Source organism: Lemur catta, chromosome 3 (assembly GCF_020740605.2).
Source record: "Lemur catta isolate mLemCat1 chromosome 3, mLemCat1.pri, whole genome shotgun sequence".
In the NCBI taxonomy this organism is placed as follows: Eukaryota; Metazoa; Chordata; class Mammalia; order Primates; family Lemuridae; genus Lemur; species Lemur catta.
This window is the reverse complement of record NC_059130.1, coordinates 102,602,873-102,626,883: the sequence shown is the minus strand read 5'-3', so window position 1 is coordinate 102,626,883 and position 24,011 is coordinate 102,602,873. Positions and strand designations below refer to the sequence as shown.

The window sequence follows — 24,011 nt, the reverse complement described above, 5'->3', positions numbered from 1 at the left end:
AGGCAAAAAATGAAGATATTTCCATTTTGAATTTAAAAAGGATGACCCATGGCAACAGCAGGTTGCGGGAATGCGGGTGGTAGCAGGTGTGGGAATCTGGCCGTAGCTCCCAGGCCCACAGTGTTACTTCCAAGGGCTTGAAAGACAAAAACAGATATTTTTTAGTACCTTCTGGTAAACATTGATCCTCCTTGGTCTTTCCTGAGTTATTTCAGGTTCTCCAACACATGCTTGGAACTCTTCCCTCTGAAACACCCTGCACCCCCACTCTTGCACAGAGAGGGCTTCTACTCACCCGCTAGGGCTCTGTCTAAATGGCCCCTGCTCAGACAGGCCTTCACCACCACCACTCTGAAGTGGGCACCCTGTTTTTCTTCCGCAAAGTAGGCTGTTCTTTTTTTTTTCTAGCTTCTTATGCTTTTTTTTTTTTTTTTCTTGCTTGTCTACTTAGTTATTGTCTGTTTCTCTCACTCACCTTTAAGTCACACTGGGGTAGGGACCATGGCCATTTGCTCACTGCTGTACTCTCAGTGTCCAGGGCAGGGCGTGGCATGAGGCAAGAGTTCACTAAACATTTGCTGAGCGAATGGACAGTCTCACACACGTGCATGCGTGGACATATTATCCTGTCCCTGCCTGGGGAGGCCACCACACGTGCTGGAAGAGGAGAATAAAAGTCTCCCTACCCCAACCCGTTCTGCTGCTGTCTCTGGTCTGGAGAAAGACAATGAACCTCCCTGGGACTTGTGTCCAAAAGGCAGGATCCTCCCTGTTCCTTTTGTTTCCTTTTAGCAAGGGCAAAGCTACCCGGGAGGAATTATTCAGATGAGAAGTGCCTCCGAGCAATGGTCTCGTAGTCCACAGATGGCATGACTGCACTTAGAACTATCTCCTAGAAGGTCGAACTAGGGACCTTCCTGACACCACAGCCACCTCCAGAGGAAACTGAACAGAGACACCTAAAGACCCGCCCCTCCTTTCCTTAGAATTACGTGGGCCTCCAGCATCTTATCTGCAGGAGAAATGCCTGTCAGTCTGGTTGTCACTAGGATGTGAACTCCATCGAGACTTTGGTTCCCTGTTCTGTTCTCAACCCTTATAACAATGTCTGGCACATGGTAGGTGCTCAATTAACATGTACTGAGTGAACAAATGAATAAAAATGCTGGATCTGCCCTTGCCCCTTATCCAAAAGCCTAATCCCAGGATGCTGCTCAGTGGACACTCGATTTAAACCTGAACTCTCTGCTGATCCCTTTGGGATTTGGAATTGGGATATGAACTGGGACGTGAATCAAAGTCAAGAGTGAGCCAGCCACGCTTATCCAGGATAATGGAGAAGCCAGGAACACTGACCTGCAGGGAGAGAAGAATGCAGCAAATGCTCAGAAAGGAGCGAGGAGACGGGGTGGTCCTGGGGGCGATGATAACCTCACTCTCAGGCCCTTGGGAGCTTACACTTCCTGCCCTGGGGCTCTTGTGCTCTAGAAACATGTCGCCTTTTTGTGTTAGAGTGAGTTTTCGTTAACTGTACTGTTAAAATATAGAACACTTTTTCACTTAAATTAGTTTGCTTGTTAGTTATTTTCCTATAATAACATCCCCTTTTTCTCTCATATTGTTTTGAGTGGGTTTCTGCTTCTTAGATTCTTATAATAAATTACCTCTTTTTTTTTTTTTGCTTAAATTGGTCTGAGTGGGTTTTTTGGTTTGAAACTAAATATTACCTCAGATTCAACCAAACCGTTTCAGCTTCCCCCTTGGGAAGGTGGCAGGACGTGGGGAAAGGCCCCTGGTCCCTCTGCCTTGGGTGGGGGGAGGGCTGACCCCGCAGAGTGGTTTTCAGGCGCTAAGCCCAGCTGAGTCCAGCGACGTCTCGCTAGACGGGGCTCTTGCGGGCTCCCCTGACCTCCCAGAGCAGGACCCCTGAAGCCACAGCTCCCAGGAGACTCGGATCCTCAGCGTTAGCAGAGGCCCAATCTCTCTAAAAGACAGACATAGGTGGCTTCTGGATGCCAATTCTCCTCCCCACGATCCAGCCCTGCCTCATGTGTAAGTTCTCACTGGGCTACATCTCCATCTATGGTGTTCTATAGACAGAGTATGGAACATCCAAATTCCTTGCTGTGGACTGGAGGAGTATATAGACACATATGTCACAAATTTCCATGTTACAAATATGCCACCCTCATACATGTACATGTGCAAAACATATGCTCACACTTTGTGCCTTCAGTAAACAAAAAAGAAATGTACTGTGTTCCACTGGGTTAGCCCCAGGAAGAGGGGTCCGTACCCTTCTCTCTTCTCAACGAGGGCACAGCACACGAAATGCCAGTCACACGGGGAAAAGACAGTGGGATGGAAAAGAGTGGATCAAAGTGCATGCCAAGCACCCGCTGGTACTGGGCACTCTGCTAGGTGCTGTGCCTATTCATCAGCCCTCACAACGGCTCCTCCATCTCATGTCACTGTCCCCCTTTGACTGATGAGGAAGCAGATGCTCAGACAGGTTAGGAAACTTGTTTCAGGCCATACAGTTAATAAGTGGTGGAGCCCACCCTGTAGAGAAAGATATGGAGCCTGGGAGAATATCATCCAGACTGTGGGACCTGGTAGCAAAGAGACCCATTCCAGGGATCCAGAGATCCTGAGATAGGGACACCACAGGGTAAGGCCCCTGGGTTGTCCACCAAGTGGGCTACCAGAGATAGTGGGGGCGCCTAATATTAGGAGGTGTGTAGCCTGGGAAGGCAGGCTGGCAGCTTGAGGTTCTCAACAGGCACCCCCTACTCCCCAAACACCCATGTTTATCTTTATCTTGGCACTTGTACTGCATATTCTAATGCAGTGTTGGAGGGTGAGCCAGTAGGCTGTGCCTCCCCTTCAGCCTCTCCCTGGTAACGGCCTTCCTTCAGCCACTTGGCTGGTTCCAGTGTCAGCTGGGAAGGCCTTAGTCCCTGGGCTGTGTTTTGGACCTGAGGATCCATCTAGATGCCATCTTGGGCCAACAACTAGAAGTGGAAAGAGCTTCACTGGGAAAGGGGACTTGGAGCTGTGGCTCTCAGCTCATGAATTTCCCTGGAGAAAACCTGGGGGAGAGATGGCCACAGCCAGGTTGCCATGAACAAGGTGACTGGAGAAGAAGCTGAGGGAATCTCTACCTAGTAGCTTTCTGGACCCAGGGAAGAGAAAATGAAATCATCTTACAAGAATGAGGCTGACAGTGATGCCATTTGGGGTGAAATTTTGGAATCTCTGCCAAGCAGAAGAAATCAGTTGTAAGAAGTCAGAGGCAGCTCTGGTGGCCGCTAAGGCTTAGCTGGGTTAAAGGACATTACTTGCAGTGGCTCTAAGCATCATGTTTGCTCAGCTGTCCTCAGCAGCTTGGGTGTGTATTTAACAAAGGGTGCAGTTTTGCATGGTTTATGCAATAGAAGGACCAATGGGCAGGAAAATTGAGAGTACTGATGAGAATATGGATAAAGACATGAATAATAACAAAATGGTGATGACGATATGGCAGTGGGAATGGTGGTGTGTGGAGCAGTGGCGGTCCCAGGCTGGGTGTAAGGCAGGTGCCTTCTGCTAGAATTCCAAAAGGTCTGACTGTTTGATCTGATACTGGGACGTGGAGAAGGGTTTGGATACAGGAGGTTTGCCGAATGGCAGGTACCTGGAGGAAGCGAAGAGGGAAAATATCCATTCCCCAGGCCGGCCCCACGGGGCAAGAAGACTACAAGCAAAACATTCTCTATTCTGTGTACCAGTCTTCCAGAACTGTACCTGACGAACAGCAGACAATTGAGAGCTATGGGAGTTCAATGAAATGATGGATGTAAAGTACTTAGGGTAGCTCTGGCAGTTGGTAAACACTGAGTTAGCTGCAGTTAGGAGCATTATCTGCGCGCTCATGTGAGATATTCCCAGGGGTTCAGAAATATTTAATGAAGGGACACTTTAAAAGGTGGCTGAGGTCCTACATTATGCAAGTGGGGAATATGAGCCAGAAAATTTTTAATTTTAACTGGTAATGTGACCCCATTTGTACACACAGGCTGATGAGGCCTGGGAGAACTTGGGCTATAGTAGAAATAACAAAATCTATCATCTCTAGAATATCTGTAGAGTGTTAGTCCACATAGGCATGACGCAGACATACATACACATATAAAATATGCATGTGTAAAATATCTTTTAATCTTAACCTTCTGCAACATTATTATTATTACTACCATTTTGTAGATGATGTTCCAAGAGATAATAACTTGCCAAGCTCACAAATCAAGCAAGAAATGGAGCTAGGATTTGGATAATGGGGTTTGGGATAATTAGGGAAGAATAAAAGGTCAAAAAGAGACTAACGGAGTAGAAGAAAGTGGAGCGCTCGAGAGCCTGGAACCACTCGTGCTGCTGCTAACAATACTTAAACATTACGGAATGTGTGGTACGTGCCAGGCACCACACCAAGGACTGTAATCCATGCACTTATTGATCTTTATAATGTTAATATTTCTGAGACAGGAATTTTCCTGCCATCATTGTGTAGATGAAGAAATGGAGGCTTTGAGAGGTTAGATAAATACATGAGCTTTCCATCTGACAGTCTATGCTCTTGACTAGGCAGCGACCTCGCCTGTCTTTGTAACTGAATTTTTACTGGAACACAACCATGCCCACGCCATTATGTTTTGTCTGTGGCTGCTTTAGCCCTGCAATGGCAGAGCAGAGTAGCTGTAACAGACAGACCTGCAATATTTGCTACCTTAAAGAGAACAGTTGTTGACTCCTGCTTCTGACCCCTACACTGTGAGCTTGCCTTGATTCGTTCAAAGGTGCAATGGGAGCGGGACATCTGGAAGGATATGCAAATGTGATCAGGAAGTATCAGAAAGTGACCCATCTATGGCAAGGTGCCACAGTATGGCCAAGGAGTGTCCTGGGGACAGAGGTCCAAGCATTGTGACTCTAGGATTGGATGGGCTGTTCATATGGGTATTGAAGTCACCCAGGATGGTGGGAGGCTTTGGAGTAGAGAGGAAAGTTGAGCCTCATGTCTAAACCCTCCTTAATGAGAGGGAGTGACCAGGAAGATATTAGCTGAGAGCTACAGAGTGAGGCTATGAGACTGAAGTGCAGCTAGGAATGATCCTCTAAGACAGGGGAAAAAAAGGGGAGAAAAAGGGTAGAAGAGGAGTAATGGTTTGGAAATAAAAATGAGGTGTAAGAAGAATGCTGGCCCCCTGCTCTCCCAGCCCTGGGGCACACGGGAGTGAAGGACTAAGCTACCTAGGGACCGCAGAGAAGGCAGGTTCTCTGCAGGTGGCAGCAGTGCCAGGGTTGGCATGGGCACCCTGTGGTCCTGCCCAGGGCTCTCCTCACTGCACTACACTCTCCCCCCCTGCCAGGTCTGGCTGGCCCTGCCCTCAGTAATCTCTGGCACCAGGGCCCTTACCTGTGTAGTCAATGACGAAGCCGGCATTGCTCACAGATGCGTCACTGCGGAAGGCGAGGAAGAGGCTGTTGCTGCTGCTTTCAATGCGGCTTGGGAGCTGGGAGCCATAGAAGCTTCCTATGAGAGGGCTGAGAGAGTCCCGTCCATCGTAGATATGGAGGAAGTCATAGCCAGGCTCCAAGTTAAAGCTGGGGAACAAAAACATCCCACCCCCACCCCACTAAGGTCAAATAAAGGCTCATGCTGGGGCCTTAGGCTCAAACAAAGGGTGGGGCCTCCCAGGAAGCAAGCCCCCCACCCCACTGGCACTCAACCCCTGGGGACTGGCTGGAGGGAGGGTGAGGATGAAGCCCCAGTGACCTCTCAGTCAGGTGTGAAGGTGGACAAGGTAGGCTTGGGGGCAGAGGAGGCAGAGTCCACAGTCAGTGTCCAAAACTCTGGAGCTGAAAACCTAATGTCCTCCTCATCCAGAAGGGAAAATGGGATGCCAACTCTAGGCACCAAGTGTTCAGCCTAAGCGGGTCCAGAACACAGGTCTCACCCCTGACACTAGCGTGTGTTACACTGTGCTGCTCTGTACCTCCTTTTCTAAGAGGGAAGGAGACACCCAGGGAGCCAGTCCCAGGCAGGAAGGGGCCCGTGACCATGAAGGAGCCTGGCTTTGTGCCTTTATCCAGAGCCCTTTCTCCTGCTCTCTCTAGGGGCTGCTACCATCCCACTCCATGCGCCCACAGGTTGCCTCTCTTTTAGCTATCCTGGCCCTGGTGTAGAAGAAAAATCCATGTTAAAAACTGTCTTGGTTTAGCAAATTGAATATTAGAGTTCAAGACTGTAATCGGTCCCGCTGGAACGGCTGGAGTGAAAACGGTGGAGAGTGCCAAGTACTGGCAGGAACGTGGGCCCCTGGAGCTCTCACGCCCTGCTGGTGGGAGCGTGAATTGGTTCAGCCACTTTGGAAGACTGTTTCGTTGTTATCCACCAAATCTGAACACACGCCTGCCCTGTGATGCAGCGATTCCACCCTTAAGTGTGTATCCAAGAGAAGCGATCGATACCAATCAGGTATGCCAAGATGACAGCAATAGAAAAGCAAATGAGCTTGCAGAGAAGAGATTTTGGATGCAAATTCATCCACGCCCAGCCCTGGGCTGGGATACTCAGGTATAGTAAGTCCTCAAGGACATCAATAGGCTCTTGTATACTACGACTTAAAGAGAAATGACATATAACAAAACCAGTTTTTTTCCTCATCAACGTGACAAGGAAATGACATTGAATGAAAGGATATTATTTGAAGACCTGCTGCACATTGTTTCCCTTAAAGTGGCAGTTTCCAAGAACCTGCCAATGATGTTAAGCCATTTGTATGCCATTTGGCTGGACTGAGAATGAAATGGCTGTTCGACCCTTGGGCTAAGACATATGGTAGAGAGAGGAGGCCACACACCTCTACGGCACAGGGGTAAGGCTGGAGAGACAGGGTGGAGAGCTGGGGAGTGGGGAGACAGAGCCAGAGCTGCACTGGCCTTCCTCCCGCTCGGCCCCCTCTCACACTGGTGTCAGCTGCGGGGTTACCACACCGCTGCCGGGTGACACAGTGTCCTTGCACTTGTCATTCAGCTTCTACTTTTTCAAAAGTCACCGGGGAAGGGTTTGGAGGGAGTCAGTCTTGGTCACAGATGATGGCACTGCCACTTCTTAAATAACTGCCTCTGTCTGCCCCTCCCTTCCTTCAATCATCAAATTTTATTTGCACCCTGAATATGCCGGCACTGTGCAAGGTGCCAAGGGCACGGAGACACTCCAGACACCACCCCTGTCTTCGGGAAGTTCGTGGTGCCGCAGGAAGTGAGGAGCGAGGTTATGAGACTGAAGCAGAGCTAGGAATGACCCTAGTAGAAAAAGGGGAGAAGAGGAGTCATGGTTTGGAAATAAAAATGGGGTGCAAGGAGAACGCATGCCTCCTCCCCTCCCAGCCTTGGGGCATATGGGGGTGAAGAAGGATGAAGATGTGTCAACAACAGAGGGAAGTACACAGCCCGACCCAGGCAGAGCAGGAGCACAAAACAAGGCTCCTCGGGGAGTCTGCAAGTGAAGCTTTCAGAGGAGGTCAGGCTTGAGCCGAGTCTTGGGAGTTGAGAAGACCCCCAGAGGGTGGACAGGAGGGCAAAGGAAGTTGCTCTGAAGGAAGAAGCAGAGGCAGAGTCACAAGGGCAGGACGAGTCTGACAAGGCCTGGAATTGCAAGGAGTCAGGCGGGCTGGCGCTCAGGACTTGGGACGGGCTTGGGGACTGACTGGAGAGGCTGGCAGGGGCCATACTGTTTGAAATGATACTCCAAAGTTTGGGCTTTAATTTATAAGCAACAGAGAACTATTATGGGGTTTAAAAATATAGGATCTATTTGTTTCTTTGTGTTTAAATCACAATATGATTTATATACTGTGGAATGATCACTCCTGTCAGTTCTCACACATACATATCAGGACCCAGAACTGTCCCAGAAAGTCCCCAGTGACCCTTCCCAGCCAACCTCCGCCACCCCCAGACGCCAGCACTGATCAGAATGCTTTACCATAGATTTGTTTTGCCGATCCTACAATTTTATATGAGCTGAATCATACATTGTGTGCTTTTTTGTGTCTGTCTTCTTTCACTCAGCATAATATTTTTGGGATTCATCCATGGTGTTGCATGTATCAGTAGTTCATTCTTTTTTATTGCTGAGCACTATCATTATGGGATGTTAAAATGGAAACTGGGGTGGTTAGTTCAGCATTTTTGAGTGACAAGATCACTCTGACAGCTCGGTAAGGGAGAGATCGGCAGGGAAGGTGAGACGGGCAGAGGACCCTGTGAGGAGACGAGGGCCGTCATTTAGACAGGACCCCGACGGCGGACGGGGGGATGGAGAAGAGGGAAGAACGTGAGGTGCGTTCAGGCTGTGGAGCAGTAGTGAGAGTGGGCGCCAGGGCCAGCCTGAGGTTCAGGACGGAGCTGGCGTGGGGAGGGAAGATGCTCATTTGAGGTGCCTGCAGGCCCAGATAGAGCCCCAACAGCTGGACAGGGAGCCTCTGTGGGCTCCAAAGACAGTCAGGGCGGGTGGCAGAGGGAAGTCCCTCTGACAAGAGGACAGCACAGCCATGGGGGTGGCTGGGCCTCTCCAGGAAGGAGGTGTGGGCGGGAAGGAGAGGCCCCGACAGAGTCTGGCAAAGGGAGCGGGGCGAGCACAGGCCACCTGAAGTCACAGGAGAGTGTGGAGCACCCGGGGAGAGCAACCTCACAGACAGCGGGGAAGCAGTGAGAGGACGGAGGGGGTGACCAAGAGGCAGAGTGGGATGAAACGCGGCCAGTTCTGTTTGGTTTGGAGCCAGGAGTTCGTGGGCGGCTTTTATCAGAGGAGCTTCCAGTGGAACCGTGGAGGCAGAAGCCAGATTCCAGGGGGCTGGGAGTGAGGTGAGGAAGTCGGGAAAGGCAGAGGCGGTTCTTTTGAAGAGCTCATCTGTGAGAGGAATGAAAGGGCGCAGGAGCTGGACGGGGGCTGGGGGCCGGGCTGTGCAAAGCTGGGGGTGGGCGGAGGGCGGGGAGCAGGGGGCGAAGGCAGCAGGTGGGCGAGGGGCCGGCACACGCCACCTCTCTGAATCTCGGTGTCTTCAGAGGCAAGACAGAGATAATGACAGCAACTCCATGAATTATTGTGAGGATTAAATAAGATAGTATGTGTGAAACCACTGAGAACAGTGTCTGGCACGTAGATGCTCAGTCCCTGCCAGTTTCTCTCTCTCCCTGCCACCTGCTTCACCTCCCACGGAACTGAGACCTCTGCTCGCACACCTGTGTCTACTCACCCCGAGACCCGGGTCCTGGGCCCGCCAGCTGCTCTGAACCCTTTGTCTCCCACCCGGGGGAAAGGTACATACATGTTAAATACCAGGGCGATGACGTAGTCCGGCGAGACGGTCACTTTCCAGTCACACTCCTTGCCTGGTGGGTAGGGCTCTGGGTAGTTGGGCGACAGGATGACTCCCGAGGGTCCGGTCAGGTCTCCCCCGCAGGGAGCTGAGGAGAGAGGAAGACGGGGTGAGGCTGTCACGCTTGCCCCCTACTGTGAGGTAAGGCACGGTGGCGGGGTTGAGTCTGACAGGCCACAGTTAAAACCTGGCTCGAGGGGCTGCGGGGAGTGTGGAATGACAGAGTTTTACTTGGGAGTGACGGGCGTGTTTTGGAGATAGCCATGGTGGTTGCATGACATTTTGAATGTCCCAAATGCCACTGAATTGTTCATTTAAAAATAGGTAATTTTATGATATGTGCATTTCACCTCAATAAATGATTAAAAAAAATACCTGGCTGTGTGACCTTAGGGAATTTACCTAACCTCTCTGGACCTCAGTGTCTTTCCTCTATTGTAAAAACAGATATATCTCCTTTGTGGGGTGGCTGTAAAGATTATTGGAGATGTCTGCCAAAGCGTTTTGTATAGAGTAAATAGTCAATATGCACAGATATCACTGTCTTCAGACATATGAAATATGTGGTCTCCTTCCACGTCCTCACTCCAGTTTCCAGGTGAGCTTGGTGGGTATTTCTGGCAAGTTCCAGCACACTCCATGTCAGGAGGAGTGGAAGACACGCTCGTGCTCACCTGCCAAGTGCAGCGGCTCTCCTACACTGCCAGTGCTCTTGGCATCTGCTTGGGCTGCAGATACCTTCCAACTTTCCAAAAGGCCCTGTCCAAGAGTGTGGTGTACCTCAGTTGTATGGAGACGTGACAAATCCCCAATGAGCCCACAGTGGGTGCCCTCCCCTGAGGTGACAGGCCTTTCAAGCAGGTGGGGAGGGAGGAGGTGGCCAGGCCATACAGCAACCACCCCCCCGGGACCTCCTGGGCAGCACCCCCAGATCCTGAGCCAGGTCTCTCCCTAAATGGCCGAGGCTGCCGTACTGTGCCACGAGGACTGGACAGCGAAGAAGCTGGCAAGTGTGTGGGGTCATTAACAGGAAAAGATGGCTTAGGCTGTGAATACGGCTCCGTCTGGAAACCACAGGGCACCATCGGAGGCTGGCAGCGGAGTCGGCAAATGCTGAGCCCAGAGGGAGCACAGACAGCCATTTAAAGGGTGGCCGGAAAATCGAGGATGAGGACACCGGGGTGGGAGCCAAAGGGTACATCCGAGCACCAAGGTTAAGAGCAGCAGCACTTGCCCGTCGCCGAGACGAGCTTTATTGCCTCACGCTGCGGCTTTCCCTCAGGGCGAGGCTTAAAGGGCTGGACTGGCCCCTAGTAGAGCCCAAAAAAATGACTGGCCTTCAGGTCAGGACATAAAAGCTGGATGTGGCTGAACATAAAACCCGAGTGGTCATGAGCAGTGTGTTTTTTCCATGGGAAAATATATCCTAAGTACCATCGTGAGCACCACAAACACTCAAGTAGGCACCTGCTACATGCCTGACCTGACAAACGGCATTTTAGATACATTATCTCATTTGTGTCTCATGAACAACTCAATGAACACTGAATTATTCTTCCTGATTTACAAAGGAGAAAACTGAGGCTCAGAGAGGTTGCGTAACTTGCCCAGAGTCACCCTGGGACTCAAACCCACACCAGTCTGGCTCTGAAGTCCAAGGTTCTCCCTTCTCTGCTGCCTCTGTCAGCGGTAGTCGGGGTGCGGGAGAGCTCCTCCCCCACGGCCAGCAGGGGAGAAGCCCCAGCTGCAAGAGCTTCTGTGAGTGAGGATGGTTCTTTGAGTCGGGTCTGCTTGTGCCCCACTGGCCTCTCCTCCGCTGAACCCTGTCGAGAGCAGAGGGCTAGAGACGTGGGACTGCCCAGAGGCCTATACCATCGGGCTAGAACCTTGAACTTAGCAAAGCAAGACTGCAGTGTCCAGCCCAGACAGTGGCCCTGCCCAGGCCAGCCTAGAAACAGAGTCTGTGTAGCCAGGGAGAGCAGAAAGCCCGTGTCCTGTCAGAAGTCCCAGCTCCTTCAGGGACCCCTTCCTTCAAAGGCCACCATGTGGCCTCCACCCTAGGCAGGGATTCCCAGGCTCCACCTCCCTTTGCCAGTTCCGGGGCTTCTTCCTGCAAGTCTGCCACAGACAGGGGGAGTCTGCGTGTTTCGGAAACTGCCCCTGTTACTCTCCTGCCGACCCTCTAAGTGCACCCAGTTTGTTTGGGTTCTAGGCCTCTGCCCTGGCACAGCTCTCCCAGTGGCTCCTGCCACCAGGCACCTGCTTCCCACTCAGGACCCCAGCATGAGCTGCACTGCCCCTGCCAGCTGTGCCCCGGGGCCCTGGATGGATTCCTGGGCTCCTGCCGCTCAGGGCTGCTTGAGGTGTCCGGCTGAGCTTACTAAGCCTTGCTGCCCCGACGGGAGCAGGCACACACTGCTAATCCTTTCACAGGGCCAAGAAGTGGGCAGGCTGGGCTGAGGCAGACAGTTGGGAAAAGGGCATTGATTTGAAAGTTGCACAGTCCTGGGTTCAAATTCTGACAAGCCACCCACTGGCTGTGCACGTTTGGGCAAGCAATCCACCTGTCTGAGCCTCCATTGCCTCATCTATAAAATAAAAGAAGAATGATGACAATGGCTTCTAAACATGCACAGTGTTGACTACGAACCAGGCACGGTTCTAAGTGCTTTGCAATATTTTCTTTTTTAATCCTCAAAACAACTGTACAAGGTGAGTGTTACTATTTTCTCTATCTTACTGGCGAGGAAACTAAGGCACAGGGACGTTAAGTACTTTGTTTAAGGCCACACAGACTGTTGTGGTGAAGCCAGATGTGAATCCAGGTGGTTGGAATCCTGAGCTCTAAACGGACCACGTGGTGATTTCAATTGTGGGACTGTAGCTCCCCGTCTAGCCCACTGCCTAGCCTGGGGAGACACTCAGTAAATATTTGTCTCCTCCCTATAATGAAGGGTTATCAAGGCCAGCTAGACCCCTCATGGCAGAATGCCCAGGGAGCTGGAAATTAGAAGCTTGTCGCTGGGATTTCCAGTTTGTTTGAGAGAAGAGGCAAAGGCATTTATTTTGTTGCCCAAGGAACATTTCCCAAAGCCGAGCGTAGAAGAATGGGCACTGAAAGCTGAATTAACCTCTCTGCCCTGCGTACTGCACACGTATTGCTCTCATCAGCCTAGCACAGTGCAGCCCTCCTTCTCCACCTGGGACAGTCTTGTCTCAGGACCTGCTTTTCTGCAAAATATCTAAGGCATTGCAGCCGTGCAGCATGCTGGATTTGGGGGGGCCTCAGAATTCCCTTGCCCAGATGGAGTTCTGGCGTACGAAAGGGAAGTGAGTCCAAAAACTCACAGGAAGGAAACAAAGAAGGGAAGGGAGGAAGGAGGGAGGGAAGTTAGTGTTTCTTGAGATGAAGGTTAGGTGTATCCTCCCCCGCAATGACATAAGGGAAGTGCATTTACCCTCACAGATGAAATTCAGGCTCAGAGAGTTGAAGCGATTTTCCCAAGGCCACTGAATGCGTGAATGGCAGAGGGAGAAGCTAAACCTGGCTCTGTCTACTTCAATATCCCGTGCTCTTTCCTGTACAGCACAATCCATTGCTAAGAGCTGAGCTGGTTCTGGAACCCAGGTGTCAACCTCCTGTCCCTGTACGCTCACCACGCTGTTGTCCCACATATCTAGGTGACCCCTAATTCTCCCTGAGGAGCAGGAGTTAGTGTCTCACAGTTACTGCTGGCAAAGACCAGTCCTCAGACGCCTGGACAGAGCCTCCCATCCAGCCTGCGTGAGAGGGGTGTGGGCCAGCGCAGAAGGAAGTCCCTGGCACCCGTCCCCAGCGGGGGGTGGCGTGGGAGGTAGGAAGATGAGAGGCTTTGCATTCAGGCTGGCGTGGGTGTGAATCTTGGCTCTGCCATATCCTAGCTCTGAGATTTGGGGCAAGATATCCAAATTTGTCTAAGTTTCAGTTTCCTCAATTGTAAATGAGGAAATGGTGCTAATTTCAGAGAGCTGGCCGAGAAAGTTAAATGAGGTCACTTAAGTAAAAGCCCAGCATAAGTATGGGGCAGGCACACAGTAAGGGCTCAGTGACGGTCGGCTCTCTTCTAACATCCAGCGTTGACACGGGAGATAAATGCATTCGTTATTTCACCTGAGCAGAAGAGCCATGTGGAAATGAGCACCTGGACATTCTTGTTTCTATTTCTCTTTCTTTCCTGGGCCCCTCTCCCTGTCTCAAGTAGTGAGAAGGCAGGATTATGCAGGACCCACCCCTCACAAGCAACATGACCTTGGACAAGTCCCAGGGCCTCCGTTCCTTCATCTGTCAAATGGGGAGATTTTAAGACTGAGGCTAGATCTGAAGAACCAGAACCCAGGTAACCACTAATTTCCTTGAGAATGGGAAGAGTGAGGTCCTTTTCTTTACATCCCAGCCCTGTGGGTGTCCTGCTAGTGCTTCAGGTAGTAGAGAACCATTTTGGAGCCTGCTGACCCTCACTACCTAAGGTGACCCATTGTCTCAGAGAGAAAGGGACAGACCTGCTTGGCATGGCAGTCTCTGGGACCATTTTAGCAAGTGAAGGATCCGTAGTGGTGTGTGTGCAGAGTGTGAGTGTGTGAAGGGGAGTGAGTGTGGGCACACATGCATGCAGAGAAGGGTAAACTTTAGGTTTCTAGGACTTTCATCCATTCCAATTCTCCTGGCCCCCAGGCTCAAGATGCAGCCGCCCCTTCTGTGGAGGGGGCCAGAGCACACAACCGCGGGCCAAGAGGGCAGCGTGTGCCCTGCAGCTGCTTTGTACCGATGCACGTTGGCGGGCTGGGCTGCCAGAAGAACCTGTTCTCGATCTTCACACAGCTGATCTCTGCACTTCCCTGCAGGGTATAGCCAGGGTCACACTGGAACACCGTTGAGTCACCAGCTTCCCAACTGTCACCACTCCGGCTCCCATTCTGCGGGACACCAGGGTCATTGCAGGACGTTGCTGTGGACACTGTGGCAAGAAAACAGAAGGGGGAGTGGAGTTGCCTGAGGGTTCGCTGGATAAGAAGCTTCCAGCTCATCATCCTTGCTGACCACTGTCCCCAGTGCCACTGCCGAGACCGACCACCATCACCTCCGCACCATTGGTGCTGGATGTGGCAGCACTGCCATGACTCTCACTCCTGTTATTGTCACTGCCTCCACCACCACTGTGATCACACACTGTCACTCTCACTGCCATCACCATTCTATCAGTACCTTCACCATTACTGGCATCCACCTGTCATGAGATACTATGGGTTAAGCACGATTGCACTGTTACGGTTGCAGAATTGAGTTCTGTTGGATCTAATACTCTAAGCATTGTTACATAGACAAAATGTTGCAATTTTGCCTAATGGAACTAAGTGTGATCAGTATGAGGGAGGGACAAGATAATTAAGCCTAAACCATTCGATTGGAAGGGTTTGCAAAGGAGTTTGAGCGTTGGCCTGCCTGAGCGCTGGGCAGTGGTAGTGAAGTCGCAGGGAGTTACTGAAGTCAGCCGATGACCATGCTCTCTCTCAGAATGGCAAACAACCAAGGATCCACCAGGCTGAAACCATGTTCAAAGAAAAATCAGATGTTTGTAGCAAGTGGCAGAGCAGAGTTCAAAACAAACATAAATAGCTGAGGTGCATTAAAAATCCAAAATACTCAGGAATTTGGGAGATGTTTGTTGTCTAGTACCTAACCTAGTCTAACACAGAGCAGGTATTTTATAAGCAAATGCTGAATGTATGATAAGAAGAAGGAATAAATGGAAAAAGACTGAGTGAGAAAATGAATGAAAAAAATGCAGCATGAGAAAACACACCAGAGGAAACGGTGCAAGAGTAAGTCCAGACAAAGGATTCCGAGGCAGCTGTAACAACCCCGGCTGCCTCCACAGCCCAGGGCCGACAGCAGGGCCTGGTTCCCAGCTATGCCATCCCTCATAGACTGTGGTCAGTAGACCAGCGGCAGAAGGTTCTGGAAACTACAGGATAAATAATGCTCATTTGCTTGGAGTGTCAGTTTTCTCAGAAATTTCAGGAAAAGTTACTTTTACATGAAAACAAAAGAATTTATTTTGGAGTAGAATGCAAAATTCACATTAATTTCTAAGCAAAAACATGAAGCCTCAGAGGGATTTTGTGCTTGCTACACCCCCAGACTCCCTGGGGATTATGCACCCATTCTCTTCTGCTATTAGGACGACTTCAGTGGAAAAGTTTGAGAAGCACCAGCCTTGGGCAACTGTATACAATGATGTCACTAATTATAGCATCTAGGATTGTGTGTGAGTCTGGACACAGTATTTAACACCTTATACTCAATAACAGCAGTATTTGGCAGTATATGGCAAACTATGGCCCACAGCCAAGTCTGGCCCCATGCCTGTCCTTGTAAATAAAGTTTTATTGGAATACAGGCACACCCATTAGTTTATACATTATCATAGCTTTCATGCTATGATGAGAGAGTTGAGTTGTTATGACAGAGACCGTATGGCCCATAAAGCCTGAAATATTTACCGTCTAGTCTTTTACAGAAAATGTCTGCCAAACCTGGTATACGGTACCCTATCTTAAGCTCCCCTCTTTTGACATCACATTTAAAAACGTAGCCTGTGCTTTTCTCCAGCTCTAATCATTAACACCATCAACAATCTGCTATCACTATACTGCAGCCACATTTGTAAAATCTTCCAACACAACACACTCAGTTCCCCCTTCCCTTCCTGCCCGCAGGGCCTTTGCACATGCCGGTCCTTCTGCCTGGAATGAGCTTGCTGCAGATCATCTTACGTCAACTCCATCTTGTCATTAAGTTTTCAGTTCCAATGTCACCTCCTCAGACAAGACCCTTTGATCACCTTCTTCTGGGCTTATCCCTTAATCCCCTTCCACCAATGTTATCTTATTATCCTATTTTGTTCTTTTCACAGCAAAATCTGTAATAATCTTGCTAATTTGTTTGTTTGCCTCTTTGTTGTATATCACTTGTGTGTCTCTGTGAGAACAGAGTCTTTGGCTGTATTGCTCCCAACTGTATCCCCAGGGCTTGGGACGGAACTCAGCACACACAATAGTGCTCAGTAAATATTTGTTGAATAAATGAATGAATGAACAAATCATCACTGTCTGACACTTACTGAATTTATTTATAAAGTCAAATAAGCATCAATCTTTTTCCTTCTCAATTAAAAACAGACTCAGCTCTCAGCTCTAGCTTTACAGTACACTGTACACATGTAAATGATTCCCTAGAATAAAAATATCTCACTGCTCTGACCATACTCGGGAAGACTATTTATACGGGAGGCGATAGAGTACACTGATGAAGAGCCTGGGTTTGGGAACCAGACGCATGAATTTTTATGCAGGCACTGTGACTTATTAACTTGATGACCTTGTATGAGAAACTTCGGAGCCCACATCTGCAACATGGATTAGTAATGGTGCCCATGCCTTACAGTTTTTGTGAAAATTATAAGAGCTGATGTCGTGGTGAGCTTGGCGTGGCACCCACTCAATAGATGGCTGGGATTATGCTTCCCGCTCACCTTTTTTTTGTTCTCACTTTCTCTCTTTAATGCTCCTGAATTTGAGCTGCTTGGCAAAACACCGGGGAAAGGCTGGATCCACGTGGTGCAGACAGGATGTTAGATGTTACACAGTCATGTTTACTTAATAAAGCCAAGCCTGCACTAATCGTCCCTGGCATTTCTGTACAATCCCCTGTCAAACACACACTGGAAAGTTAACATGGGGTGAGCCATTCTCTCTTCCCTAGAGTAGTCCTGGTATTTGCTAACTGATGACAGCAACAGAGAAGGTGACCTTTCCCAAGCCTCGGTTATGCCCAGAACACTGGGCCTGGATGTCATGGCCTTTCTGGAGCCCTGGCTAGGTAGCTTTGACCACACCACTCTCAGGCATGGGCCTGAGCAACGCTCAGGGCAGCTTGCCCAAGGAAACCCTCATGTAAGAGAAAACCACCCATTCATGTGTTCATAGCTGCATGTGCCCCTTTGTTCACTAAGCAATGAGTGAGCACCTGCTGCATACATACACTATAGGAGAGTCCGGGAGGTGTGGCATAGCCCTAACCCTCTAAGAGCTTTGGGTGGGATGGCAAGTAGGTGGCCAGCATCAAGACAAGGCGGAATGCCTGGTTTTGACACTGTGCTGAAGACATGGAAGTGAAGTGCTGGGGTGCCACGGGCTACAGCCATATATTCTGAATGCGGAGATCAGGACGCAGTGGCATCGGAGATGGACCTTGAAGGATGAAGAGGACTTCTAAGAGCCTGGCAGTACATGAGAAGGCAGCCTGAGCCCAGCACAGGACAGCGCCCAGAGACTCTGTCCCACGTGGCTACACTCAGGATGCAGCGAAGGTCAGACAATGCAAACCTGCGGGGGAATTTGTCAGTACAATTATAGGCTTTTTTTGCCTTAAAGCCATACCCTCAGTTGGAGAAAATGTATTTCTGGCCTTAATTATTCATAACACGCCTTTCCCCAGAGAGTGGACCGAGCAGTCTCTTCAGTATTCTACCCTCTTCACTGCTGGGAGACCCTTTCAGCGGTTATCCCAGCAATTTCCAAAGTTTGCTCCAGGACATGCTAGTCTCTTGAGATGGCCTCTAAAAAAGTTACCCATGATCAAATATGTTTGGAAATTGTGACCTCCCAGACACCTTGTGAGTTTATATGCGTCAGCACGGCAAATGTTCTTGGAGTCCCACACTACAGATAGTCTCTTTAGGTCTGCTCAAGCTGAGCTCCTTCCCGACACTACTTGATCATGCAAACTTCTTTTTCCTGCCATATGAATTAATATTCCACGGAACTCCTGGGAATAGATTGGAAATGCTAGGCTGGAAGCTTGAACGAGTGTTAAATGGACAAGCTAATAAGTATAAATGCATGTGATCCCGGAGACCCTCATCTGCTCCCCATGCTGCTAAATGCTCATCTCCACGGAGAAGACAGATGCATAAGAGAGCTAGAAGTGGGATCTACAACCCTGTCACAGCCGCAGCAGTGCCAGGGACACGGCCCAGCCACCCTTCGTTGCTACACCAACCGGGAGGGAGTGTTGGGGCAAAGCCATGGCACAGGTGCCACAGAGACTTGCTCTGGAATCACCATGGAAACTGCCCCCCACAGTGGAGTAAGGAGATGGTAATGAAGACAGCTGCTGTATAATAAACACAAGCAGAGACCAAGGCGGAGGCACCTGCTCAGGGAGAGGAGTAAAGGGAGACTCACTTCAGAGGAGATGAGACGATGCAGGCCCGGGAGAGGCAGGACCAGTCACATACGTTATCTAAGTCCAGGAATGGGATGCATGAGCAGTGCCCATTCTGGGCAGCTCGTTGTCACGCTCCTCCAAATTGGCTATTGCAGCGCATAATTACTTGAATTTAGATCACTCAGGTGTGGCTTCCAGTCCTCTCTGAGACCTGCACCAAACTAAGAACCCAAGCGTGCTGCACGTTGTATCAGCTCTTTCATAATCATGCCCCAAACACTGGCCGCTGGCATCGCCTGCATCCCTCCACGCTCCCTGTGTCTCAGCCACAAGGAACAACCCTGCCCTTCTGGAACCCACATTCCTGCTTCTGCACTTGTTCACATGTTCTTTGTTCGTAGGATGCCCCTTTTCTGTTTTCCACTTAATAGGGGTGCACAAACCCTCCAAAGTCCAACTCAATGGCACCTTTCCGTGTCATAGATCACTATTCCCGCTGTCAAATACTTTTTTTCTTTTCTTTCCTTTTTTTTTTTTTGAGATAGAGTCTTGCTCTCTCACCCCCAGTAGAGCGCAGTGGCATCATCATAGCTCACAGCAACCTCAAACTCCTGGGCTCAAGCAATTCTCCTGCCTCAGCCTCCCAAGTAGCTGGGGCTATAGGGACACACCATGACACCTGGCTAATGTTTCTATTTTCAGTAGAGACGGGGTCTTGCTCTTGCTCAGGCTGGTCTCAAACTCCTGAGCTCAAGCAATCCTCCCGCCTCGGCCTCCCAGAGTGCTAGGATTACAGGCCTGAGCCGCCACACCCAGCCTAAACACTTTCTGTCTTACTTGATGCCCCAAGGGGACCATTACAGCCCATGTGTCTCCCCCTGGACACTTATCAATTTGCACGTAGGTGTCTGTTAACCTGCCTGTCCGCCCCACCACAGGGGGCTCAGCACGGATATCTGAATAAGCAAGCGCTAACCAGGTACCAGGCACATAGATGCTCCATAAATATCTTTTCATGGATGGAGACATGGAGGAAAGGAGGGACCAGGAGGAGGTGGGTGTCGTGCAGCAGGACACATGGAGAGGGGCTGGAGGGGGCGTGCACAGACCTGAGAACTGAATGGCGAAGCCCTGCTTGCTGGTGAAGAAGTCGGTGCTGAACTGCAGAACGACCGAGTTGAAGGTACTGTGCAGGTCCTTCGGCAGGGCCGGGCCGCTCAGCTCCTTCAGCAGAACCCCGCTCTCCACGGGCCCGTCCCAGATGCGCAGCACGTCGTGGACCTCCTCCGTGTCGAACACCAGGAAGTGGAGCCTGCACGGAGAAGAGGCAGCGGTCACACCGGGCTCAGCCCCTGCTTTCTGGGGGCTTCCTGTCAGGGGAGGCCCTCGCCCTGTGAAGCCTCGCAGAAAGCAAGAGATGGCAGTGCCTGGCAGCTTCCTCAGGGTCCCAGCTGGCCAGCTCCTCCCACCAGGGCCACTAGCAATGGGGACAAGGGCAAGGGGATATGGGCTTTGTGCATGTTGTTTATTGTTATGAACTCTACATTGCCACTGTCAGACCACAGCCCTCTCCTCCTCCCTACGCAGCCCCAGGCCTCACTCCTGAGCCCATACCCTTCCATTATGGATTGGGAGGGGGAGGCGGAGAAACCAGGGCCTGGTATGGACAAAGGATACAAGTTAAAAAAACCACTGGGGCTGGAGGGCAGGGAGGTCTGTGGGGTCTCTGAGAAGCTGGCCCAGCCGCAGTGAAGGCTGGGGTGAGACTGTACCTCGGTTTCCCATAGAAGGAAACCCTTAGATAATCCCTGCCCACCCCAGGAGGCCAGGCAGGGGTCTCCGCATGTGGGGGGCCTGCAGGCCACAGGCAGAGCTCTCAGAGCCAGGCAGCTCAACAGTAGCCTGAATTCTTCTGGGACCAAAGGTTCTGGCAGCCAAAGATGCCTTGGTTGACAGCCTGTGCGACTCTCTCTGTTCATCAGTTTTTGTAACGTGGAATAATTTCGATTTACAGAAAAGTTGCAAAGATAATACAGAGCATTCCCACAGACTCGTCACCATTTCTTCCACTGCTAACATCTTACATTTCCACGGTACATTCGTCACAGCTAAGAAGCCGATGTCGGCGTACTACTAGGGACCAAACTCCAGACTGTATTTTGGTTTCACCAGTTTTTCCACTGATGTCTTTTTCCTGTTCTAGGATCCAATCCATCTATCACCATCTCTTTTTAAAAATAGCTCCTTAAATTTTAAAAATAAGACATGCTCAAGGCAGGAAAAGGCGAACAATGTACAGATGTACTGAATTTTAAAAAGTCTCTCTTTCACAAAACCATATATATATTCACACATATAGAGTGTTCCCTCCAAATGACACTATATTTTACATAGTTTTATGTAACTTTCTTCACTTAATACTATATTGTGGACACATATATTTCCTTCATTTTTTTCTGCAGAAATGGACACTGTTATATTTCACTATTGCACATAAAACTGTGAGGAACATTTCCATCTTTGTGTAGCTTTGCACATTTCTGTTAATGTTTCAGTTGACTTGTAGGAATAAATTTTTTGGGAGGGCAAAGGGTATCTGTTTAAAAATTATTAAATAAATACTGCTAAATTATGCTCTCAAATGATTATATCAATTTATGTTCCCACTAAATATTAATATTACTATTCTCTCTAAACTTCACCTCACCAATGTCAGATAGAATGATGTTATAAATATATTCTGTATTAAAATACTCCCCCATCTGCTACACCAAAATGGAATCTCACTGGTGTTTTGAGTTTAGATAACTTAGTAAAGTTGGGTATCTTTACACAAATTTATTGGGTGTGTATCTCTGTATATCCTTCATCCATGTTAATTGAGTTATTGGTCTTTTAAAATTCTATTTAATTATGCATTATTACTTTTATTTATCTTCATATATTTTGATTTCTCTTTTATGTAACATATTTGTTGCTAATATTTTCTCCTAGTGTCTGGTGACATTTTTCCCTTCAATTTTTGCAATGGTGTCTATTTTGGTATAAAAATCATTCATTTTGTGTAATCATACATGTTAATCTTTTCCTTTAAGGATACTGGATGTCACATTATGCTTGGGCAAACCTTCACCCCCAAAATGATTAAAAACACAAAACTTTAATTAATTTTCCCAGAACTTGTATTGTTTCATTTTTTTGAGGTTGCTAAGTTTCGTTATTTTTCCACATGGACACTCAATTGTCCCACACCGATCTAAAGTAGCCTCTTCCATATTTTGTCTATCAGAACATCTGTTTACTTCCTCCTTGCCATTTATCAGTCTATACTTGGTTTACCTATTGGTTTACTCTCCCTCTCCCTAACTAGAACATAACCTTCATGAATGTGAGACCACTGGTGAGACCACCCAATAAATTGTTGTAGCTCCAGTGCCTCGGACCAGCCTGACACTGTGGGTGGTACGTGTGAATACCTGTGAGACGAAGACACTCTCGTGACTAAATGATCCACATTTTCCACACTGGGTCAAATGTCCTCTTGGCCCTGGGTCTGTTTCTAGACTCTCTTCTCAGGTCCAGTGCCCCCTCATTTGCCCCTGGACTCTACTTGTGGTACCAGGAACATAGCTACTCAGCTTACTGAGGTCATAGTCTCAAATTTTAATATTCTTATAGGACAAGCACACTTTCATTCTTTTCCCCCAAAACTTCTTAGCTAATTTCCCAAATTTACTCTTACAGATGAACTTTACAGTTACCAAGTTCCAAAAAGAAAAAAAAAATCTGAGATTTTAATTGGAATTGTACACATTTATTGATTAATTTGGGCGGAATTGATGTCTTTATGTTGCTAATTTTCCCCAGCCAGGAACATTGTGGATATCATTCATTCTTTGGAAGTCTATAAGTTTATGGTTTTTGTGGGCAAGATTAATTTTTAGTTACACTTTCTAGTTATTTATTGTTGAATATATATGTGTGTGTGCATTTCCTCATTTTCAACCACCTATTATTACAAACAGGATCCAAGTGAATGTCTGGGATTCCCTAGGTAGAGCCTTTTGTAGATAGAGGTGGGGAATCCTCAACACCAAGAGCCGTGTGAGGATTGGGCCACACACTCGATGCAAAAGCAGGAGGAGGAGCTCCCCAGGCAGGAGAGCAAACACGCACACTCACTGCTATGCCAAGGTGCCCCCTTTCTTCTCTGCTTTCAGTGTTGCTCCGTGTACTGCAAAATTAGAGCCACCATGAGAGCGGACCAAGTGTGAGCTGTGCTGTGCTGGTGTGCTCTCAGAAAAGGAGGTTGGCAAGGGCTGCACCTGTCAGGGAAGGAAGGAGGGAGGAAACGAGACTTGAAGTTCGGCTGGCATGAAAAGGAGTGTGTTTGCTTTGGGTTTAGTAATATAAGACCCAGGACAGAGAGGAGGTGAAGGTGTCTGGGAAGAAAGGCAGCTGCATCCTTGAGTTCAGGGGGTGTCAGGATGTCACAGAGAATAGAGCTGAACCGAGAAGAGAGAAGAGAATGAGGGCCTCGGAATTAGCTACGGGAGTTAGGGCTTTACCCTCTTCTAGGTTAGAGACCGTCTGAAGTCCCTGAGATAAACGACTGAATGAGCGAGTGAGTGGATCAATGAATGAATGACTGAAATCCCAATCTGACAGGAAGCTGAGAAACACGAGCATGTGGAGACCAAGTAGAAATGAAAAAACATGTTTGTATGACAACCACTGTGTACAAGACACTTTCACATTATCCCATTGGGTCCACGCAAACATCTTTATTTTGTAGGTAGCATCAGCCAGTCCCATCTTTGAAAATGAGAATACCAAGGCTCCCAGAGGGTAAGAAACTTGTCCAAGGTCAAGGGCTGGTTAGAGAGTGAGCCAGAATGACCATTATATTACAATAACCCAGGTCAGGCCTTAGAGCTTCTTCCTGCTCTTTCCCCTGACGATGCCGCCCACATCTCCAGGAGGAAGAGGCCGTGGCTGTGCCAGGCTGGGCAGGAGAGGCTCTCTCAAGAACCAGTAGTTTACATGTGAATCCGACAAAGGCTCAAGGCCTGGAATTCAAGACCATGAATTAAAAATGCCAGTTCATTGTGTTCGGCTTAGCTGATCTGATAGAGTCAAAGGCCTGGCGTTGTGCAGAGGAGTGCAGGGCAGGGGAGGGCGAGCCGGGTCCTCTGAGTGCAGAAAAGCACAACGTGGCAGCCAAGAGGAAGGAGGCTCGAGTCCCAAACCTCTTATGCATCCATTTATTTAAACCCCTCCTCTGTGCTGGGTGCTGGGACATAACAGTGATGATGACA

The 24,011-nt window shown here is 49.2% G+C and overlaps 1 protein-coding gene across 1 annotated transcript in view; it reads right to left on the bottom strand.

The window, feature by feature from the left end:
* CSMD2 (CUB and Sushi multiple domains 2) overlaps nt 1–24,011 on the bottom strand; it is a 572,570-nt gene that overhangs the window by 119,976 nt on the left and 428,583 nt on the right. Inside the window, 4 exon segments of the mRNA XM_045548313.1 lie at nt 5,456–5,643; nt 9,375–9,513; nt 14,228–14,419; nt 19,803–20,005. Coding sequence (XP_045404269.1) covers nt 5,456–5,643; nt 9,375–9,513; nt 14,228–14,419; nt 19,803–20,005 — 722 coding nt within the window.